General features: G+C 35.8%; 1 protein-coding gene across 1 annotated transcript in view; it reads left to right on the plus strand.

The window, feature by feature from the left end:
• Nucleotides 1–23360, plus strand: part of FAM117B (family with sequence similarity 117 member B) — an 85687-nt gene that overhangs the window by 51090 nt on the left and 11237 nt on the right. Inside the window, exons 3-5 of the mRNA XM_065881060.1 lie at nucleotides 7584–7676; nucleotides 8792–8905; nucleotides 23186–23329. Coding sequence (XP_065737132.1) covers nucleotides 7584–7676; nucleotides 8792–8905; nucleotides 23186–23329 — 351 coding nt within the window. The remainder of the gene's footprint in view (nucleotides 1–7583; nucleotides 7677–8791; nucleotides 8906–23185; nucleotides 23330–23360) is intronic.

A 23360-nucleotide genomic window follows, 5' to 3' on the forward strand; every position in this document is an offset into this window, starting at 1 on the left:
CCCACTTTGGTTATTACAGAATATTGAGCAGCATTCCCTGTGCTATACAGAAGAATTTGAAAAAGACTAGATACATGTATATGTATAACTGAATCACTTTGCTGTACACAATATTGTTAATCAGCTACGCTCCAATATAAAATTAAAAGCTAACACAACATTGTTAATTAGCTATGCTCCAATATAAAATTTTTTTAAAAAAGGAAATGAATACAGTCTCTGCTTACTTTCTGCTTAATCCACAGGTCGTGTTTAAATTAGTATGGGTGCATTTCCTTGAACATTTCTGCAACCCTCTTTCTTTGCTCTGTAGTTTCAGGTTCAGTGTGTTGAGATATTTTGTCTTACCGGTAAGAATATACATTCTCATAAGCCGTTGGGAGCCCCTTGATCTGTAGAAGCAGTTCAGTAAGTCTTTTGAGTTACTGTGACCTAGCTGTGGCTGTGACCACAGCTGTGGACAAGTTGCTGTGACCTAGCTCTGGCTACCACTTGACTGGTGTTCCTGTTTTTTCTTTTGTTTGGAACACTTTCCCACCATTTGCCTGGACAGCTTACACTCTGATGCTTATAGCAGCCTCCCCCGATCCTATAGAACCTTGCCTACCTACTTTCCCTGTCCTTCCAGGTCTAGATTAGGTGCCTTTCTTAGGGAACCTCAGTCATCACATATCATAATTGGCTATTTATTCCTTCTGTCCTAGAAAAAACTCTTTCAGAATAAAAACTCTCTAACTTCACTACCTAGTCTAGTGCCTGATACATGAAAAGATGCATAATAGCTTTCCAGTATACAATGTAAAATTGAACAAAATTGAAACATGTTTAATTAAAACTCAATTTTACTTTTTATTAATACCTGAGTGTCTTATAATAAAGGCACAGCTTCTTAGTTGAACAAAGAAAACAATTATCTTTTGAAGTAGCAGTTTAAGTAAAATTAATGATTTTGCAGAGTATTTTTTCCTGCCTGAACATCTATCACTGAAATTAACAAAGCTGTCTTTTGCTCTTTATGCTTATTTTTACCTTACCAACTAATATTCTTGTTCTCATCTTTAATTTGTTCTTAAATCTATAGGAGACTTTTATATTCCTTTGCTTTTCCTTGTATTTTTATACTTAAAATTAATATCTTTAGTAATTTCTCTAATTTTTAAAAACTTTATTTGGGGAAAAAGTCCCAAGTTTATAGAAGAGTCCCAAGAGTAGTAGATTGAACACCCTATACTCCTCACCTATGTTTACCAATAAACATTTTTGCATATTTTGTTTTCTTTGTGTATATATAATTGTTATTATTACTGTTGTTATTTGCTAATTGTTAATAATTAAATTCTGACTCTTCTCAAATACTTCAGGATGTATATGAACAAAGACTTAAAAACTATTACCAAAGTAATTATCAAATTCAGGAGATTTAACATTGATACAATGCTACTATTTAATATGTGATACATAGACACATTTTTTTTTTCAGTTTCCCCAATGATGTTATCTGTAGCAGTTTCTCCCGTAAGCTAGGACCCAGTGAAGGAGCACAGGTGGCATTTAGATATCATGTTTCTTTAGAATCCTTTAATCTGGAACAGTTTCTCAGCTTTTCTTTGTCTTTCATGACATTGATATTTTTAAGAATGCAAGCTAGTATTTTTGTTGAATCTTCTTAGCCTGGGTTTACCTGTTTTTTAAACTGTTAGATTCAGTAATAACATTTTTGGCAGGAGTACTATACGTGTTGTGTGTTCCTCTCTGTGCATGTGCATCAAGAGGTGCCCGATGTCAGTAATGTTAAGTTTGACCCACCAGATTCTCTTTGTAACTGTATGTACATAGTCTGTGGGGAAATATTTGAGACTGTAAATATCCTGTTCCCCAACAAGCTTTCATGCATTGGTTTTGGCATTCGTTGATGATTCTTGCTTGAATCAACAATTACTGTAGTAGTTCCAAATGATGATTTTTCTAACTCTATTGTCATACTTCCTGCATTTATTTGTTGGTCTAATACTTTTTTCTTTAACCATTTTTATTTTTTTAAATTAATTTTTATTGGAGTATAGTTGATTTTTAATGTTGTGTTTCTGCTGTACAGCAATGTGACTCAGTTATACATATACATATATCCACTCTTTTTTAGATTCTCTTCCCATATAGGTCATTACAGAGTACTGAGTAGAGTTCCCTGTGCTATAGAGTGGGTTCTTATTAGTTATGTATATAGTAGTGTGCATATGTCAATCCCAATCTCCCAATTTTCCCTCCCCCCCATGCCCCTTGGTAACCATAAGTTTGTTTTCTACATCGGTGACTCTGTTTCTGTTTTGTAAGTAGGTTCGTTTGCACCACTTTTTTAGATTCCACATATAAGCGATATCATATGATATTCGTCTTTCTCTGTCTGACTTACTTTGCTCAGTATGACAATCTCTAGGTCCATCTGTGTCGGTGCACATGGCATTATTTCATTCTTTTTTTATGGCTGAGTAGTATTCCATTGCATATATGTATCACATCTTCTTTGTCCATTCCTCCATTGATGGACATTTAGGTTGCTTCCATATCCTGGCTATTGTAAATAGTGCTTGTATGCTGCAATGAACACTGGGGGTACATGTATCTTTTTGAATTATGGTTTTCTCCAGATATATGCCCAGGATTGGTTTTGCTGGATCATATGGTAGCTCTATTTTTAGTTTCTTAAGGAACCTCCGTACTGTTCTCCATAGTGGCTGTACCAATTTACATTCCTACCAACAATGTAGGAGGGTTCCCTTTTCTCCACACCCTCTCCAGCATTTACTGTTTGTAGATTTCTTGATGATGGCCATTCTGACTGGTGTGAAGTGATACCTTATTATAGTTTTGGTTTGCATTTCTCTGATAATTAGTGACATTGAGCATCTTTTCATGTGCCTCTTGGCCATCTGTATGTCTTCCTTGGAGAAATGTCTGTTTAGGTCTTCTGCCCATTTTTAGATGGGGTTTCCTTTTTTTTTTTTTTTGGATATTGAGCTGCTGTTTGTATGTTTTGGAGATTAATCCCTTGTCAGTCACTTCATTTGCAAATATTTTCTCCCATTCTGTGGGTTGTCTTTTTGTTTTGTTTATGGTTTCCTTTGCTGTGCAAAAGCTTTGAAGTTTCATTAGGTCCCGTTTTTGTTTTTATTTTCACATTAGGAGGTGGATCAAAAAAGATCTTGCTGTGATTTATGTCAGAGAGTGTTCTGCCTTTGTTTTCCTCTAAGAGTTTTATAGTATCTGGTCTTACATCTATGAATTTGATAAAGTTGCAGGATACAAAATTAATACACAGAAATCTCTTGCATTCCTATATACTAACAATGAAAGATCAGAAAGAGAAATTAAGGAAACAATCCCGTTTACCATCACATCAAAAAGAATAAAATACCTAGGAATAAACCTACCTAAGGAGGCAAAAGACCTGTACTCAGAAAACTATAAGATATGGATGAAAGAAATCAAAGATGACACAAGCAGGTGGAGAGATGTACCATGTTCTTGGATTGGAAGAATCAATATTGTCAAAATGACTGTACTACCCAAAGTAATCTACAGATATAATGCATTCCGTATCAAATTACCAATAGCATTTTTTCACAGAATTAGAACAAAAAATTTTGCAATTTGTATAGAAGCACAAAAGATGCCAAATAGCCAAAGCAATATTGAGAAAGAAAAATGGAGCTGGAAGAATCAGGCTCCCTGACTGCAGACTATATTACAAAGCTACAGTCATCAAGACAGTATGGTACTGGCACAAAAACAGAAATATAGATCAATGGAACAGGATAGAAAGTCCAGCGATAAACCCACGCAGCTATGGTCAACTAATCTATGACAAAGGAGGCAAGAATATACAGTGGAGGGAAGACAGTCTCTTCAATAAGTGGTGCTGGGAAAACTGGACAGCTACATGTAAAATAATGAAATTGTAATGTTCTCTAACTCCATACACAAAAATAAACTCAAAATGGATTAAAGGTCTAATACTTTTTGATAGAATTATTTCTTTATGGAATTGTCCTAAGTGGATTTTATAAAACGTAAGTTGATATGGCTTAAGATTCTGGGGTTTTTTCCCCGTTTTAACTTTTTACTAATTAAATGTTCAACATACCAAAAAATTGGAAGGGTATGACAGCTGTCATTAGATTCAACAGTTTTAAACATAGCCATATTTGCTTTACCAATCTTTGTATTTTTATGTGTGTTTCTCTGCTTTCTGAAAGTGTGTTGCAGATGCCATGACACTTTATCCCTAAATCTTTCAGCATATATCTTCTAAGAATAAGCGTATTTCCTATATAATCACAGTAGCATTAGCTTACCTAGGAAAATTAATAATTACATAACATCATGTAACACCCAAGTCCAGTTCATGTTAAAGTTTACCCAAGATCCCTTCCTTCCTTCCTTCCTTTCACCAGGATCCAGTCTGAGATTCATGCATTGTACTTGCTTTCTCTTAGTTCCTTTTAATTAATTAATTATATTTATTTTTAGCTGCATTGGGTCTTCATTGCTGTGCACGGGCTTTCTCTAGTTGTAGTGAGTGGGGGCTACTCTTTGTTGTGGTGAGTGGGCTTCTCATTGTGGTGGCTTCTCTTGTTGCGGAGCACGGGCTCTAGGCGTGTGGGCTTCAGTAGTTGTGGCATGCGGGCTCAGTAGTTGTGGCTCACAGGCTCTAGAGTGCAGGCTCAGTAGTTGTGGAGCACGGGCTTAGTGAGGGATCTTCCCAGACCAGGGCTGGAACCCATGTCCCCTGCATTGGCAGGTGGATTCTTAACCACCATGCAACCAGGAAGCCCACTTCCTTTTAATTTAGCACAGTTCATCTCATACTTTCTTTTGGTCTTAAAAACATTGTTATTTTATGAATTATACTACATATTTGTAAAGGAGATACTTTATTCTTTTTGAATTAGCAAGTAACTGTAGAATACTTTTTTGCATTTCGTGAATATCCTGTTCCCTAGTACCTTTCACTTAATGGTTTTAGTGTTCATTGATGATCCTTGCCTAAATCAGTTATTTCCCTGGAGGTTGCCCCCCAGAAAGGTGATTTTTTTTCCTTAAACACAAGATAGCATATTGTATACATTCTTCTGCAACTTTGTTTTCACTTAAGGACACCATTCTATCCATACAGAAAAATTTCCCCTTAAAAATTTTTTTCCATCTTATATATAAAGAGGTATTGTTTTGAATAGGCTATACATTCATTCATAAAAGTACAAAATTTGAGAGATATCTTCTTCCCATGAGGCAGCCACTGATAACAGATTCTTTTGTTACCATGTATATTCTTCCAGATGTACTTTACACATGTGTATATTCTTTCTAGCACTCCTATATATAAAGGTAGTTGCTATACATACTGTACCGAGCCTTGAGTTTTTCTTTCTTTTTTTTTTAATAGTATTTTAAAATTTTATTTATTTACATTTACACGTACTTTTGGCTGTGTTGGGTCTTCGTTGCTGTGCGCAGGCTTTCTCTAGTTGCGGCTAGCAGGGGCTACTCTTGGTTGGGGTGCACAGGCTTCTCATTGTGGTAGCATCTCCTGTTGCAGAGCACTGGCTCTAGGTGCGTGGGCTTCAGTAGTTGTGGCATGCGGGCTCAGTAGATGTGGCTCGTGGTCTCTAGAGCGCAGGCTCAGTAGTTGTGGCACACGGGCTTAGTTGCTCCGCGACATGTGGGATCTTTCCAGACCAGGGCTCAAACCCGTGTACCCTGCATTGGCAGGAGGATTCTTAACCACTGTGCTACCAGGGCAGTCCGAGCCTTTAGTTTTTCATTTAACAGTATCTCATGGAGATTATTTTGTATTAGTACAGTGTAGATTTCCTTATCCATTTTTATAGCTGTGTATTATTCTGTTGTAAAGATAAGCCATAATTTATTTGACCAATCCTCTATTTACATTTTTCTAATCTTGTATAAAAACAGTGCTATAGCGAATAATATGTCATTTTGTACATAATGGTGTAAATTTGTACATCTGCAGTATAAATTACCAAAATATAGGTGGTTGTGTCAAACAGTATGTGCATTTGTAACTTTGACAGCAGTTACAAAATCACCTTCCATAAAGGCTGTACTAATTTTACATTCCACCAACAATGGAGGAGGGTGTATGTGATCAAATTACCCAGTCTCAGTGAAGTTTTAACTTGCATTTCTCTTATTATGGGGTGAGGTTGAGCATATTTTCATATGCCAAGAATAATATATTTTTTTCTGATACAATGTTTTTAAGTTCTGGATTTTGTGTAACCACTAAGAATTTAACATTTTTGAGGCTGTACTCTGCAGATATTTAAAGCAAGAAAAGATGAAATTTAGAGGTTAAGATTAGAAACTCTGGAGTCTTAGGTTTATATCTTTGGCTTTGCTACTTCCCAGCTGTGAGACCTTAGGCAACTTATCTAACCTCTCATTATCACAACTTCCTTATCTGCAGAACTTGTAGAACTTTTTGCATGTGTTAAATCAGATAATACAGTGAAGACCTTTCACTGTACTTTCATAAAGCACAGTGCCTAGCACATAGTAAGATCACAGGAATGTTAGCTATTATTAGTATGCATTTGTTCAAAAAATGCTATGCTTATAATTATTTGGGCTTCCCTGGTGGCGCAGTGGTTGAGAGTCCGCCTGCCGATGCAGGGGACACGCGTTCATGCCCCGGTCCGGGAAGATCCCACACGCCGCGGAGTGGCTGGGCCCGTGAGCCATGTCTGCTGAACCTGCGCGTCCGGAGCCTGTGCGCTGCAACGGGAGAGGCCACAGCAGTGAGAGGCCTGCGTACCGCAAAAAAAAAAAACCAACAACAACTAATTTTTATTAGAGAATTGAAAGAAATAGGCTAAAATATTGCAATTAAGTAACTGATACTAAAAATTATGGGTAATTTGTGTTATTTTAAATACTTTCTAATATCTAATTTTTCTGTAATAGGAATGTAATAGAAAAATATGGTATACCTTTTTTTTTAGAAAGGGAAAATGTTCTCAGGTTTATTGAGATATAACTGATACATAGCACTATATAAGTTTAAGGTATGCAGCATAATGACTTGACATACATATATTGCAAAATGATCACCACAGTAAGCTTAGTTAACATCCATCACCTCATAGAGTTACCAAAAAACTTTTCTTTTTTCTTGTGATGAGAACTTTTAGGATCTACTCTCTTAGCTACTTTCAGATGTATGATACAGCAAGTGTTAACTATAGCCATTGGGTTGTACATTACATCCCCAGCACTTATTTATCTTTCAGTGGAAGTTTGTACCTTTTGACCACCTTCATCCTATTCCCCCTCTGCTGACCCCCAGCTCTGGTAACCACAAATCTGATTTCTTTTTCTATGAGTTTGTTTGTTTGTCTTTTTAGATTCCACATGTGAGATCATATGGTATTTGTCTTTCTCTGTCTGACTTCATTTAGCATAATACCCTCAAGGTCCGTCTGTGTTGTCGCAAATGTGGCATTCATTATTGTTAAATGATTAATTATTTTATTAAAACCTGTTCCTTCTTTTTCCCATTATAGACAGAGAGTGCATGGGCTGAAGAGTACTCTGAAAAGAAGAAAGGGTCTCACAAGCGTTCAGCGTCGTGGGGCAGCACAGATCAACTTAAGGAGGTCAGAGAAATGGTTCCAAGGAAGTGGGTGTGGAAATTTGATCCCTTCGTTGACTAGTTCCTTGAAGTTGTGAGCAGCAAAGATTTGTCAGTTTCCATTGTTTTTTAATTTTTTTGTTGTTTTCTTTTTGGTGGTTTTGTTTACTTGAGAAATAACAGAAAAACAGTTATTATGTTGAATAAAGATTTGAATGGGGAAATGTATGCATAAGTTACTTGATTATGTGTTTTTCTTTATTTCTAATGAGAGTCCATAGCTGTTAATATATCAAATGTATAAGATTGTAGTGATACAACAAATTCACACTTACTATTTCTATATACAGTGGTAGTATTTCTGAATTTCAGTAACCCAGTATAACCAAGTTGATTATGGCCCTATGCTATGATTAACATTTTTGTGCCTATAATTAGGACATTTGCATTTTATACATAATGTAGCAATAAAACAGAAAAATTCAGTCAAAGAATAATATAGGATATTGATTGAAATTGTATTTGTTATTTACAGATTGTATCTGAATGCATTTCATGGCTTGAGTTGATTTTTTTTAACAGAGCTGATGTTTATTATGTTTATTCATAATTTGATTATGCTCAGTGGACAGCACATCTCCAGGAACCTCCCAGAGCCTGGGGAGCTTGAGTTGGTTTTTAAATAATACTGTTTACTTTTTGGAGCTGTTGAAGGTTAGGTGTTTGTTAAAGAAATCTAATTTTAAATAAAATGTGACTCGTAAGTAAAATGAGAGAATACTTATCATTATTTTTGAATTCTTTGTGAAAGCTATAATGTATAATATAATTTATTCTAAATGCTAAAAATTTCATTTGTTTAGTACTTGGGAAGCTTAAAGTCTCAGAATAGTGTTGGAACATAATTTTTTCTTTGAAAGAAAGATATACATTTATGCATATACAGATGTGTGTGTGTATATCTATATGTGTATATAGATATATATATAAATTTTTTACAATAAACCAGATTTTTGTGGGATGGTTTAAAAGCTCAAGAGATTTATTAAGGCTGAATTTTACTGGTTCTTATTAAGCATGGGTATGTTTTATGTAATGTGGAAAACACTCTGACATACTTGTTATTTTTCCCTTTTTCAGATTGCAAAATTACGCCAGCAGTTGCAGAGAAGTAAACACAGCAGTCGGCATCATCGAGATAAAGAAAGACAGTCTCCATTCCATGGCAACCATACAGCTATTAACCAGTGTCAGGTAGGAGCACAGATACCATAAAATCCAGACAAGGGATTTGTTGTTTTCCTGGTGATATGTTATTTCATAGGTAACTGTTCAGGATAAAAATGTCTAAAACTATATCTGAAACAGTGATTAAATACTGAATCACAGCCTTCATTTAAAAAAAAAAACCAGAATATTAAGTTGACAAAATGATATTTTCCTTTAGTGATCTGTGATATGACTTCTAGGAATTATAGCTAGTTACGTATTTTGGTTTACTATATTTTCGTCTTTATCAGTTTAGTATATTGGAGGCAGAATAATAGACATAATCATTGGCTGTGGAACCAGACCCTGGATAAGTAACCTGTTCTAAGTCTCAGTTTCCTCATGTGAAGATAGAGGATAATAATGATACATGGAGCATAAAGTCTTTTAGTGGGGAAAATCTTTAACTGCTTTGATTCTTTAATTGAACTCTATGAACTCCTGATGGCTCACTCACAGAGCATTTCTCTTAAACTGAATTGAAATTAGATGAGGTCCCTTAGCAAGGAGAGAGCAAGAAATAGTTTGCCAGCTCCACTTACAGGTTGATAGCTTCTGATGATTGTCAAGTGTATGTAGATTGTTTTCAAGAGAAGGTATGGGTAGAGGTACATATTTTTTTTAATTAATTGTGTCTTAAAATATTGATGCATGGGTCAATTTTTTTTTTTTTTTTTTTTTTGGTACACAGGCCTCTCACTGTTGTGGCCTCTCCCATTGCAGAGCACAGGCTCCGGACGCACAGGCTCAGCGTCCATGGCTCATGGGCCCAGCCGCTCTGCGGCATTTGGGATCTTCCCAGACTGGGACACGAACCCGTGTCCCCTGCATCGGCAGGCGGACTGTCAACCACTGTGCCACCAGGGAAGCCCCATGGGTCAAATTTGATTCCACAAATTTATAGTTTGATTGTAGTTTCCAATAGCTTTTTTCCATATATAAGGCATTTTTAGTTATAACATACGAATATACATTAACGCATTTAAAAACCTAAACAAAATGTATTTATATTTGGAGAAATAGAAAATGCAAAACTGACAAAACAAGAAATGAAAAGTTTGAATAGATTAATAATTGTCAAAGTTGGAATACTAATTATTCCGCTCACTCTCAAAGGCTACAGACCCACATGGTTTTACAGGTGAATTTGCCAACCTTCCACTTTCTCTTTAATTCATCCATAAATAATTTAGATGTGTTTCTAAGAGATAAGTCCAATGCTTATTTCCAATCCATATTTTTACTCCAAGTAGAATAGAGGTTAAGATTGAGTTTTATTGAATTAAGTGATGGGTTTTAGCAGTTTATAACTTTCTGAAGTGATTTTTTTTAAAGTTGCCTTAAAATTAGCAATTAAAGCAATAAAATTATCCAAAATTTTCTTCGTTTTTTCCCTTGCAAGTTGAATTTGCTTCATAAAGATTATTGAAGTTTGCATGAACTTCATTTTTGTCTAATTCTAAAATGTCTCTTTGGAGAAGGTGAGGACTAGAAAATATAGTAACTTGAAAAATAAATTCATGTAGCTTGACTTTTGTACACTTGACACAACAAACACTTTGACTACTTGACTTGCTTTAGTGTTAATAGCCAATCAGAGATCAGGCACATGTGCATCATGATAGCTATGGTAGTAGTATTCATATTTAATTGAAACTTTGAGACTGTGAACATGAAAATATCATTCAGTAAGTCATGGGTGTGGCTTTGTTTAGTGGGTTCTCTCTCATGGAGAAAGTACCAATTTGAGATACGTATGCTTTGAGGCTATTCCTCCATCCACGTAACATTTATTAAATGTTGCCATATAACTCGTACTGTAGTACTCATAAGGGGATGCAGTGATAAATGAAATATTGGGGCTTTCTCCCCACCAAATCTCAAATAGATGTAAGTAAACAGTTAATTTTTACACAGTGTATTGAGTGTGTTGATCAGGGAGTGTTCAGAGTGCTATAGAAGGGATATTTATCCTTGGACTGGCCATGAGCCATCTAGAAAGACTTCTAGAGAAAATGGTGTCTAAGTGGTCCCTGAAGGATAAGTAGAATTTAGCCAATTTTCAGGTAGGGGTGGTAGTAAGAGATTAGGCTAGAGAGGTAAATAGTAGCCAGATCTGAAAGTCTTCATGTCTCAGTTGTTAAGAAATTTGGACTTTGTCCTTGAGGCACCAGAGAACTATTTTCTACAATTCAGGGGGTTGATAGGTGATCAGATACACATTTTGTCATGATCATTATGGGTTCAGAGTAGAGAATGAATTTGCAAGAGCACAAGATTAGAGGCAGGAGACCATTTGAGAATAGATTTATAATCCACGTAAGAAATGATGGTGAACTAAAGTAAGGTAGAAATTGTGGAGCTGGAGAGAGTGGACAAACCTGAGTGATATTTAGAAACTAATAATTAATAATTGAAGTCTATTAAGTGCTTACAATATGGGAAGCAGTCTACTCTACTTTTGTATATATTATTAGCATTTAATCCTCATCTTTGAGGTGGAGATTGTTATTATCCCCAATTTACAGGCAAGGAATTAAGGCCCAGAGAGATCAAGTATCTTGTTCAAGGTCATATGAGACAGAACTGGGATTCTAATCTAGGCATTTTGACTTCAGAGTCTGAGTTTTTAAATTTTGTTAGCTGATGGTTGATGAGATGGGAATGATGGAGACATAGGAGTAAAAGATAAGGCCAATTCTAGCCTTTAAAACATGATTTAAAAAATATATCTACCTTCCTTACATCCTGTACAAAAGTAACTCAAAATGGTCAAAGGCCTAAATATAAGAGCTAAAACTAAAAGCTCTTAGATGAAAACATAGGCATAAATGTGACATAGGATTAGGCAATGGTTTGTTAGATATGACACCAAAAGCACGAGCAACAATAGAAAAAGTACATAAATTGCACTTTATCAAAATTGAAAACTTTTGTGCTTCAAAGGACACCATCAAAACAGTGAAAAGACATTCCACAAAATAGGCAAAAAATACATAAATCATATATCTGATAAAGCACTTGTATCTAAAATATATAAAGAACTCTTGCAACTCAATAATGAAAAGACAAACAGCCCAATTTAAAAATGGGCAAAGGATCTAAACAGAGAGTTCTCCAAGGAAGATATACAGATAGCCAGTAAGTATGTGAAAAAGATACTTAGCATTATTTGTCAATAAGGAAATGCATACACATTCCAGTGAGATACTATTTCATACCCACTAGGATAGCTAAAACTAAAAAGACAGATAACAAGTTTTAGTAAGGATGTGGAGAAATTGGAACCCTTATTGCTGATAGGAATGTAAAACGGTGCAGCCATTTTGGAAAACATCCTGGCAGTTCCTCAAAAGGCTAAATAAACATAGAGTTACTTTATAACCCAGCACTTGCTCTCCAAGGTATGTACCCAAGAGAATTGAAAACATACGTTTACATAAAAACTTGGACACAAATGTTCGTAGCAGCGTGGCTCACAGTAGCCAAAATTTGGAAACAACCCAAATGTCCATCAACCAATGAATGGATAAATAAAATGCAGTAGGGCTTCCCTGGTGGCGCAGTGGTTGAGAGTCCACCTGCCGATGCAGGGGACACGGGTTCGTGCCCCAGTCCGGGAAGATCCCACATGCGGCAGAGCGGCTAGGCCCGTAAGCCATGGCCGCTGAGCCTGCGCGTCTGGAGCCTGTGCTCCGCAACGGGAGAGGCCACAACAGTGAGAGGCCCGCGTACCACAAAAAAAAAATAATAAATAAAATAAAATAAAATAAAATAAAATGCAGTATATCCATACAATGGAATATTATTCAGTCATGAAAAGAAATGGAGTACTGGTACATGCTACCATATGGGTGAACTTTGAAAGCATTATGCTAAGTGAAAGAAGCCAGACACAAAAGAACACATATTATATGATTTCACTTACATGAAATGTCCAGAATAAGCAAACCCACAGGTTGTAGATTGGTGGTTGCCTAGAGCTGGGAAAGTTGGGGGGAAATAGAGTGACTGCTAATGGGTGAGGGACTTATTTTTGGTGTGATTCTAAGATCAATTGTGGTAATGGTTGTACAACTCTGTTCAATAACCATTCAGAAGCAAAAGTTGTACACTTTAAACGAGTAAGTTGTATTGTGAATTATTTTTCAATAAGCTGCTGCAAAAAAAAATCTACCAACCAACATAAAAAATAAGTAGATAAAATACAAATATAATTGTCTGGAAATAATAGATTAGATGCTAACACAGAACCCAAAAGTAACCTGGGAGATCATGTAGCTAGAGGATGAGCACAGGTGCCCTGAGATCAGACTGTTTAGTTTAAATCTGGGTCCTGCTTCTTGTTGGCTGTATGAAGTTCCTCGGGTTCTCTCTGCGTTATAGTATTACCTGTTAGTGTGTTATACTGAGGATTAAATGCGATAGAATGTTATAAAACAGTTAATGCAATTCTTGACCCATAATAACTGCTCAGTAGATCTTAGGTCGCTTCCAGTTGGATTTTTCACTAGGCTTCTCTGCCAATTTCATATTGGAAGTTATTTTCTAAAGCTTTTATTATCATAAAAATATTTACATGCTTATTACAAAAATTTTAGAAACTAAAAAAGTCAAATAAAAAGATTGTCTCAATCAAGCTGTTATTATTTTTAAATCAAATAGGAAAAAAAATCATCCAGAGTCTCACTCTTTAAAGACAGCTATTCCTTACATTTTTTCTTCTTTTTCCTTTCTCATTCCTTGTTGAGATTCTACCATATGTTAGACTTTATATATTTTAAAAATTTTACTTAATGTGGAAAAATGTTTGTTATTACAGATGCTTCAGGAACATTTTTAATATTTCAGGTTCTGTAGAGCATTTCCCTAATTTTGGCTATTTAGTTGGGTCCAGTTCCTGTGTGCTTAAAACTTTTTATATATTTATACTTTCCTAGGGGTACATTTTCCATTATTTGGTTAAGAAGTTTGAATATTTGGGGGGGCTCTTTAACTTTTCTCTTCATAGCCTTTCCAAGTTATTACAGATTTTTGGTTTGGAGGGTTTTTTTTGTTTGGAGAAGATTATTGGGAAATTCCTTTAGTATCCCTTAATGATCAAGAACAGTATTGCTCTGCTGATAGCTCATAGTCTATAACCACTGGTTAACAAAAGATCTTTTTCTTGGGCTTACAATGGATTTTTGCAGTTACAAAAGAATTCTCACATACCTTTTTGAGTGGTTCTTTCCCTGGAAATTTGGGGGGTGGGGAACTATTTGTTATGAAGAATAAATGCTGCCAAGTTTTTTAGGAGAGAGAATCTTTTCACATGTCAGTGGTTTCCAAAATTGACAGAGCCCTCGGATACTTAGGGTATCATACTTTTAAGGAGTATTTCAAGAAATATTCTCATTAGAAGATGTAACTAATACATTTCAGGATTGTTTGATTGATGATTAGAGTCAGATATTAGTAACAGAGGAGCGGGAGATGCAGCATCTTCACAGTTGCTTAAACTAATTTAGGAGTGAGAATTTAAAAATCATGCAGGTGTTTCTGGTTGTTATAGCCTCAAGCAAGAATGCCCTCCCATAGGATTTTCTTATTTCTTTATCTGGGCTGGGACGCTGTAGTTTTGTAGTAGCTTAGGAGGGTTTGAGAGCAAAGGGATAGTGAGGTAGAAAGGGATAAAAACCTATTTTCATCTGAGAAGTGAGAGGGGCGTTGCACTTTAAAGAGAAAATTGTTGCTCTGCAGTAAAATCTTTGTATGCCAGTCCAGGACATGATTGCTGTTCTTGAAAGTTTTAAGATTTTGCTACTTAGTAATCAAGAGTAGGTGCTTCAGCTGTGACCTTTATTATAGAGTATAGTTGTAGCTTAGAAGAGCTAAGAGGGGGATATCAGATGAAAGGACAGTGATTGCTGGAGGACAGAAATAAAGTAATGCTGACAGGACAGGAGGAATCAAGGCCACATGGAGACCCTCTACAAAAGCCCTTAAGATTGGAAAGCTTTTTTTCCAGTGCTTTCTTATTTTTTTAAAACCATTCTAAACATCAGTTTTGACCTCCCTGTTGTTATATTAGGGTTTCTGGCTCATATTTCTCTCATAGATCTCTGTTGAATTGCTGAACAGACCTTTTTCCATCCTACTTGCCTATCAAGGCACAGTTTTCTTCCTTTGAAAATTTAACTGTATATTTCTTTTTCCTGCTCAGCTACTGCTTCAGTAGGTGTTCTTCCCATCTTTCCTGACTCTCTGTGTCATACCACAGTCTTATCCCCACACTTTGAAACAGATACTTAAGTTATAATGTAGATTGACCTCGAATGAAGATTCAGGATTAGCCAACCCTCCTCTTGGGGTTCTTTCTTTGTTGGTTACTTCTCAGCTTTGATGCAGAATTTGATCTTTAAGCTGTAATGTATATAGATATATGGAGAATGTAAATAGAAAAAAAACGTTAAAACAGTGATTCACCTAATTGAAATCTTAATTGAATGGAAAACATTCTGATTTGAGGAGAAAGAATCAAAAATTGAGAAAATAGGAGATCCTTGTTGTTTCCAAAGGATAGATCTTAGAAGAGGTAGATTTTGCCTTAGTACATTGAAAGATTTTTAACCTTTCAGAGCTATCTAAGGATGACCTCTCAGTTAATATGATAGCCCACTTATATTTGCATATACTGATTTATATTTAGAAATGTAGATTTTATTACAGAAAGCTGTGTGGATATGGGAAAAATAAATTATATACACACACATAAAATTCCTTAAGAGCCCTTGAAATGAAGCATAAAAGTTAAAGTATAGTCATTTTTGTTATTTTTAGATATTTTAGAATATAGTTTATGTAAGGAGTAAAATCAAAGGCCTATTATTATCTTTTATTTCTAGAACAATAACAGTATGCTTAATGAAGAAAATCTTTCCCTGGCAGCTGGGGTAGATTTTTCTTCTAATCATATAGCTATTTGCTAGTTAAATGAATTACAGTTGAACCTTTGCTTCATTTATCTAAAATGGTGTGTTGACCTTAGGGAAGTGGCCATTTTCTTTCTTTCTTTCTTTTCCTTCCTTCCTTTCTTTTGCCTTAAATAGATTAAACTGTTGATAAATACTTGCTGCTATTTAGATTACATCTGAGAAAAACTTCTTACCAATTGAGTAGGTTATGACTTCTGTAGCTGCCTGGAAAGGCAGTAACAAGATGTACAGTTAGTTACTATACTGGTGGGTCCCTCTTATGTGCATTTCTCAACATGACACCCAGGAAACTGAAGCTTTCTGTTCTTAGCAAGCTTACTAACAGATCTTTATGATTCTAAAATCTAGGATGGTCAACATTTTGCAGAAACCTTGACAGGTCCTCTTCCCCTTCTAGTCTTCTCCTTCCTCATTTCTATAACTTTAACAGTTATAAACCAAGTGCAGCCTGAAAATGGCATACAGAGCAAGCCATTATTTATGTTGTTTTGTGACATTTAGGAGAGAAAATTAAGTTTAGAATTTAGTACCTTTCGCTCAGTATAAAAAATAAAGTAAAAGTTCTATTTCTAGTATATATACTAATAACTCCTGAGATCTTTCTTAGTCTGTACCAGTTCCCTGTCTCCTCATTGTTTCCTGACACAGGAAGAGTCCAGGCACAGGAAGGATGACTGCCTGACAGAAATGTTCTAATGTGCCCTCCACTGCAGATTAGTGAGCTGTGGGTTTCTTTTAACCCCTAGGTGCTTTAGTCCAAATCAGTTTCCTGTTACCTCACTATTTTGTATTGCCACTACCTTAAGAAAGGTTTCTTTCCTTCCTTGACCCATCATGAACCAAAACATATTCTTAGCTTTACTGTCCCACTCTTATCCCTGCAGCAAGTACATATCTAATTGGACAGGGGTTTTTTTTTTTAAGCCTTTTGTTAGATTATACTTTGGGATTTTACTTCTGTTGCTAAGGAAACGAGGGTGAGAATAGGTTTTTTAAAATTTTCTTTTTCCTTCAAGGTGTTAGTGATAGGTCTTAGTGATATAAAAGACCGATGAGAAATAACCAGTTTCAGTGACTCTCTTAGGCATTATTTCACTGAAGTTAAAAGTAGGAAAGTGAAGACCTTGGAATGAGAGTAGGGCAGAGGGTGGAGAATACAAGTTATTACAAGAATGGAACGGAGTAGTGGCCTTTGCTGTTTGCCTTCCTCTTTCTGTCCTGTCCTTATCACAGTTCTGTCACAGGGTGAACCAGTGCTGGATTGCTGATGAGGCTTTCGGGAAGCAAGGGAAGTTACTGGCTTTGTAGCACTAAGATGGAAGGATTGAAGAATAGGGTGTGTGAAAGGCAGCTGACAGGGCTGGTCAATACTCAGTTGACCTCACCTAAAAGAGACATACCTAACTTTTGAGGGGTCCCTAAGTCATTTGTGGACTGCTTTTTAAAAGATATTCTTCCCACCTTTCATCCATTTCAGCATATAGCTCTCTCTAGGCAAAGACCTAAGGAGACAATATTAGACAGAAAGAACATGATTCAGAATGATTCTGTTAGCTAGTAACTTTTCTTTTTGTTTGTCAATTATCATATAGTAAAATTGACTTTTTGGGGGGGTTGTCATACAGCTACATGAATTTTAATACATGTATAGATTCATGTAACCATCCACCACAGTCAGGATACTGTGACACAGGATATTGTGTGAGAATAATTCCATCACCACCACTCACCCCAAATTTCCTCATGCTATCCCTTTATACACACACACCCCTCCTTAACCTCTGTAATCACTGATTTGTTCTCCATCGCTCTAGTGTTAAATCTTTTTGAGAATGTCCTGTGAATGGAATCGTACAGTATGTAATCTTTTGAGACTGTTTTCTTTTTTTTTTTTTTTTTCGGTACGCGGGCCTCTCACTGCTGTGGCCTCTCTCATTGCGGAGCACAGGCTCCGGACGCGCAGGCTCAGCGGCCACGGTTCACGGGCCCAGCCGCTCCGCAGCATGTGGGATCTTCCCAGACCGGGGCACGAACCCACGTCCCCTGCATCGGCAGGCGGACTCCCAACCGCTGCGCCACCAGGGAAGCCCGAGACTGTCTTCTTTTACTCAGCAGTAGTGCCTTTGTGATTTATCCAAGTTGTGTATATCAATAGTTTATTCTCTTTTATTGCTGAGGAGTTTTTGGAGATTATGAAGAAAATTGCTGTAATCATTTCCTTGTAGAATTTTGCATAAACATTAATTTTCATTTTTCTAGGGAAAATGCTCAGGAATAGGATTGCTTGTTCATATAGTAATTGTATCTTGAACTTAATAGAAACTGTAAAACTTTTCCAGAATGGTTGTACCATTGTGCATTCCCAACAGCAGTGTTTGAGTATCTCCTTTGCTCTGCTTTCTCATCAGCACTTGGTATTGTCAGTATTTTTTATTTTAGCCATTCAAATAGGTGTGTAGTGACATTGCATCTTGATATTAATTTGCATTACCCTAGTGAACATCTTTTCATATGGTTATTTGCCATCTGTATATCATGTTTGGTAAAGTGTATGTTCAAATATTTTGCCCATTTTAAAATCAGGCTGTTCGTTTTTTTATTACCGAGTTTTGAGATATCTTAATATATTCTGGATACAAGTCCTTTGTTGACTATGTGAGTTACAAATATTTTTTCCCAGTCTGAATTAGTATTTCATTCTTTTGACAGTGTTGTTCATAGGGCAAAAGTTTTTTAAAAAGCAATTTTGAAGAAATCGTGTATCATTCTTTTCCTTTTTCCCCAGCTTTATAGAAATATAATTGACACATAACATTGTGTATTTAAGATATACAGTGTGATGACTTGGTATATGTATATATTGTGAAATTATTACCACAGTAAGATTAGTTAAGACACCCATCACCTCATGTAGTTACCTGTTTTTTCTTTTCTGGTGAGAACTTTTAAGATCTACTCTCTTAGCAACTTCCAAGTATATAATACTATGTTGTTAACTATAGTTACCATGCTGTACATTAGATCCCCAGAACATATTCATCTTGTAATTGGAAGTTTGTATTCTTAATTGTCTTTACCCATTTCCTCCACCCATCTGCCCCTGGCAACCACCAATCTACTTCTGTTTCTGTGAGTTTGGTTTACTTTTATTTTTATTTAAAAATTTTTTTAATTTATTTTTTGAGTTTGTGTTTTTTTTTAGATTCCTCATTTAAGTGAGAACATACAGTATACAGTATTTGTCTGTCTGACTTATTTCACTTAGCATAATGCTCTCAAGGTCCATCCATGTTGTCGCAAATGGCAGGATTTCTTTCATGGCTGAATAATATTTCATCGTTTATGTGTGTTCCACATTTTCTTTATCCATTCATTCATCAACAGACACATAGGTTGTTTCCATGTCATAGTTATTGTGAATATTATGAATGCGGTAATGAACACGGAGGTGCAGATATTGTAAGGAGTAAAAATATTTTGCTGTTCAGTTTGGCAATACGAATCAAAATCCTGAAAATCTTTCTTGCATTTTGAGCCATTAGTCCTTCCAGGATTGTATCCTAAGGAAGTATTTACATATGTGTGCAAATACTCATCTAAGGGGATGTTTATGGCTGCATTTTTTTTGTTTTCTTTTTTTATTTTTGGCTGGGCTGCGTGGCTTGTGAAATCTTAGTTCCCTGACCAGGGATTGAACCCAAGCCGTCGGCAGTGAAAGTGCAGAGTCCTAACCACTGGACCACCAGGGAATTGCCAGTATTTTTTTTGAATAGTGAAAAATTGGAAACTATTTGGCCAATAACAGGACACTGACTTCTTCATACACTTATACAATGAAAGACTATGCAGCTATAAAAATGATTTGGTAAATAAGTGTTTTAAAGCATAGAAAGAAATAGGAATTAGGGAATTGGGAAGTAAAATTAGGGAAATAGGAAGTAAAAAAATAAGTTACAAAGCACAAGTTACAATCGATTTCTGGTTAAAAGTGTCTATGCACAGAAGAAAAGGGCTAGATAGAAGGATATTTATCAAATTAGTAACAATCCCATTTATTTTTCTTCAGTGAATACTTATTACTTTTGCAATAAAGAAAACAATGCCATTTAAAAATAGTGTCTCAGAGTAAAGTTTTTATGGCCATATTCAAGTTCTCTCAAGCTACTGTATCTCAGGATCATGTTTAAGTAGTCTCTTTAGAGTATTGAAAACTAAAAATGAAGAATAAAACTAAGGGTGAGTGTATCAGTCAGCATGGGCTACCACAGTGAAATACCATAAGCTCGAGTGGCTAAAACAACAGAAATTAATTTACTCATGGCTCTGGAGACTGGAAGTCCAAGATCAAGGTGCCAGCAAGGTTAGTGTCTGGTGTGAGATGTCCCCTTGGGCTGCAGATGGCTGCCCTCTCATGTACTCAGATGGCCTTTCCTTGGTGCGTGTGTGTGGAGGGGGAGAGGAAGAAGAGCACAAGTGAGTGAGCTCTCCCGTGTCTTTTCTTACAAGGACACCAATTCTGTTGGATCAGGGCCCCATTCTTAGGACCTCATTTAACCTTAATTACTTCCTTACAGCCCCATCTCCAAATATAGCCACATTGGGGGTTAGGGCTTCAATATGTGAATTTTAGGGGGATACAGATACTCAATTCATAACAGCAGCCTTGTCAAATAAGCATCACGTCTGTTCTAGATTCTGTTAGGCAGTGGCAATAAGGAGATGAGTAAGACATAGTTTCTCCTCTCAGGTTGGTTGCAGAAAAATAATCTAAAAGAAAAATATATCACCTGAGATTCCTCTACCCAAGTATAGCTTTTTACTCTAGACATTTTGGAAGAATAGTCTTTTTGTGTGTGTGAAATATAAATGTGTGTGTGTTGCATATGTATATATTGGCTTTTGGTCCGATAAACTTTCAGAGATAAAGGAAGAGTGTTCTTTAACTCCACTTTTGTGAAATATTTGGGATAGATGAGACTTTGTTCCAATAGGTAGAACAGAAAATGCTGAGAAATTAGTTGCCTTTTTTCCCCTGAACATAGTATTTGTGTTTTGGTTTTTTTTAAATTTTTATTGGAGTATAGTTGATTTATACTATTGTGTTAGTTTCAGGTGTACAGCAAGTGAATCAGTTATACGTATACATATATCCACTCTTTTTTTTTTCAGATTCTTTCCCATATAGGCAGTATTTATGTTTTTATTTGAAGAAAGAGGGAATCAAAAGAAATATGAGAGCTAAACCTTTGAAGACCTATATGAATAGTTTTAATCAAGTTTTACTCCCATGATTTTCTGTTTGTAAATTTGCAAAATAATTCTCTCATTCACCTTTTAAAAATCTCATTGTTCTTATAGGCCACTCTTTGTTACTTGGAATTTATAGTTTAGCTGACGTGAGGTGATGTGAAATTTAAATTTTGTTAAGTATTAGAGTGTCATTGAGTTCAGGGTTTATTTTCCAACCAGTACTTGTGATCTGTGATGCTGTTGTGCTTTAGCCACCTGCCAAGTTGGGTGGAGAGTTGTTACCACTCATGGAATCTGAAGGCGTCTAACCAGGACAAGTTTTCAGAGAAAAGGAAGTAGACCAAGAGAATAGACATATGGCCTTGATTTCATGGCAAAGACATGGCAAAGATTTCCTCAACAAACAATTTTGGAAATGGTATATCAGTGCCCCAAAGATCTACCATGTAGAGAATGACTCAAAGATGTGGACTTGAAAAAAATTTAATTATATAAATTTTCTCTATAAAACACTATAGAATATCTAAACTTAAGATTTGTCATATTCCTTCCTTTGATAGTGGATATTGAGACTAGAAGATGGGACAGAAAGAAGAGAGATGGAAGTGAAAAGGAAATAAGTAATATGAGAAGCTTGAGGGTATGGGAAGAAGACTGGGGAACAGAAGGATTGAAAAGCGGGAAAGTTAGAAGATTCCATATGTAGAAGAAAATAAATGGTAATTGAAAAAATTTATGGAAAGAGAAGAATAAAATAGGGAAAACACAAATACATAATAGGGAAAACACAAAATAAAAATTGTAGCTGTTGTTTACTGAGGATCCATCCGTTCTGGGCCAGGCACTGCACCCCTGTCCTCTCATTTCATTCTCAGAACCACTCTCTGAGGTGGAGTGCCGTGTTCTCATATTACATGTGAGGAAGGTGAGACTTGGGGCCCAACATAACTAAGCAATGAAGAAGTGCTGCCTCAGCACTCCAGATTGAAGCTTTCCCTTTGATTTCCCTTTGACTTTTTTTTCTAACAAATGTCTTGCTTTGGTTTCCCAGGATTTTTGTGTTGTGCTTTTTTCTCTCTCTCTCTCTTTTTTTAATTACAAAGGTGTGCAGGAATAAAAAAGGAGAAATACAGGTTTAACATTAAGTTCTGTGTCAGACAACAAGGTTATCAAATGAAACTAGTGGTAACTGATTAGAGGCCCTGTTACTACCTTTGTTTCCTTGCTTCCACTTTTCTCTGAGAGGGAGGTTTTCCAAAGAAACCTCCCTAAATGAAGGATGGATTAATCACATTTCTTTACCAGACAGCAGGACAATACAAGATGATCTTCTGGCACACTGTTGCTATGAACTTTGGCAGATACCTCGCAATTCTTGTTTCATATTTTATTTTGAGTATTTGTCAGGAAACCAAGTGACATCCTGTAATATAATCAGATATTTCTTTTCAAAAGTAATACTGTGCCAGTGGGAAATTTTTTTTAAAAAAATTAGAGATAGGCTTTGGAGCAAAACATACTAATATCATTACAATGACAGTACAAATAAATTTCACAGGGAAGTTATTCTGTAATCTTGCTACTGTGTATGGACTTTGGAAGTGATTTTATTTTTCCACCAAAATATTTTTTCTTTTTTTTTGATAAATTACTGTTTGTTGTTTATTTCCTGGAATATATATAATTATGGCACTAGAGGACTTTAAAGTTATGTTCTGAAACCTGAACTCTGTTATAAAGGAATATCTGAGGTTAACATTCTTTTAGTATTTTCCTTTATCTCTATACCCTTTATAGTCCCTCATAGATGTGAATAAACTTCTGAAATTCTCCCTTGATTGTCTGGGGTTTTGGCTTTAAATTATATTTCATGTATACCAAGGAGCAGGTTTAGGTTTTCACAGTTTTTGTGAGGCCTATAAATTTTATTTTGATTTATTTTAGAGTTAACCATGTCAAATGGAAGTATGCTTCCATCTAGAGAACTTAAAGGTACTATTAAGTGTATCTTCTCCCGCCTCCACCACTTTTTCTTAAGGCGCCTGTTCCAAAGAGTGCACTTATTCCAGTAATTCCCATCACCAAATCAACAGGCTCCCGGTTCCGGAATAGTGTGGAAGGATTGAATCAGGAGATTGAAATAATAATTAAAGAGACTGGGGAAAAGGAAGAACAACTTATAGTAAGTACTCTTGTATCTTAAAATCATTCAT

Source organism: Phocoena phocoena, chromosome 7 (genome assembly GCF_963924675.1).
Source record: "Phocoena phocoena chromosome 7, mPhoPho1.1, whole genome shotgun sequence".
NCBI lineage: Eukaryota > Metazoa > Chordata > Mammalia > Artiodactyla > Phocoenidae > Phocoena > Phocoena phocoena.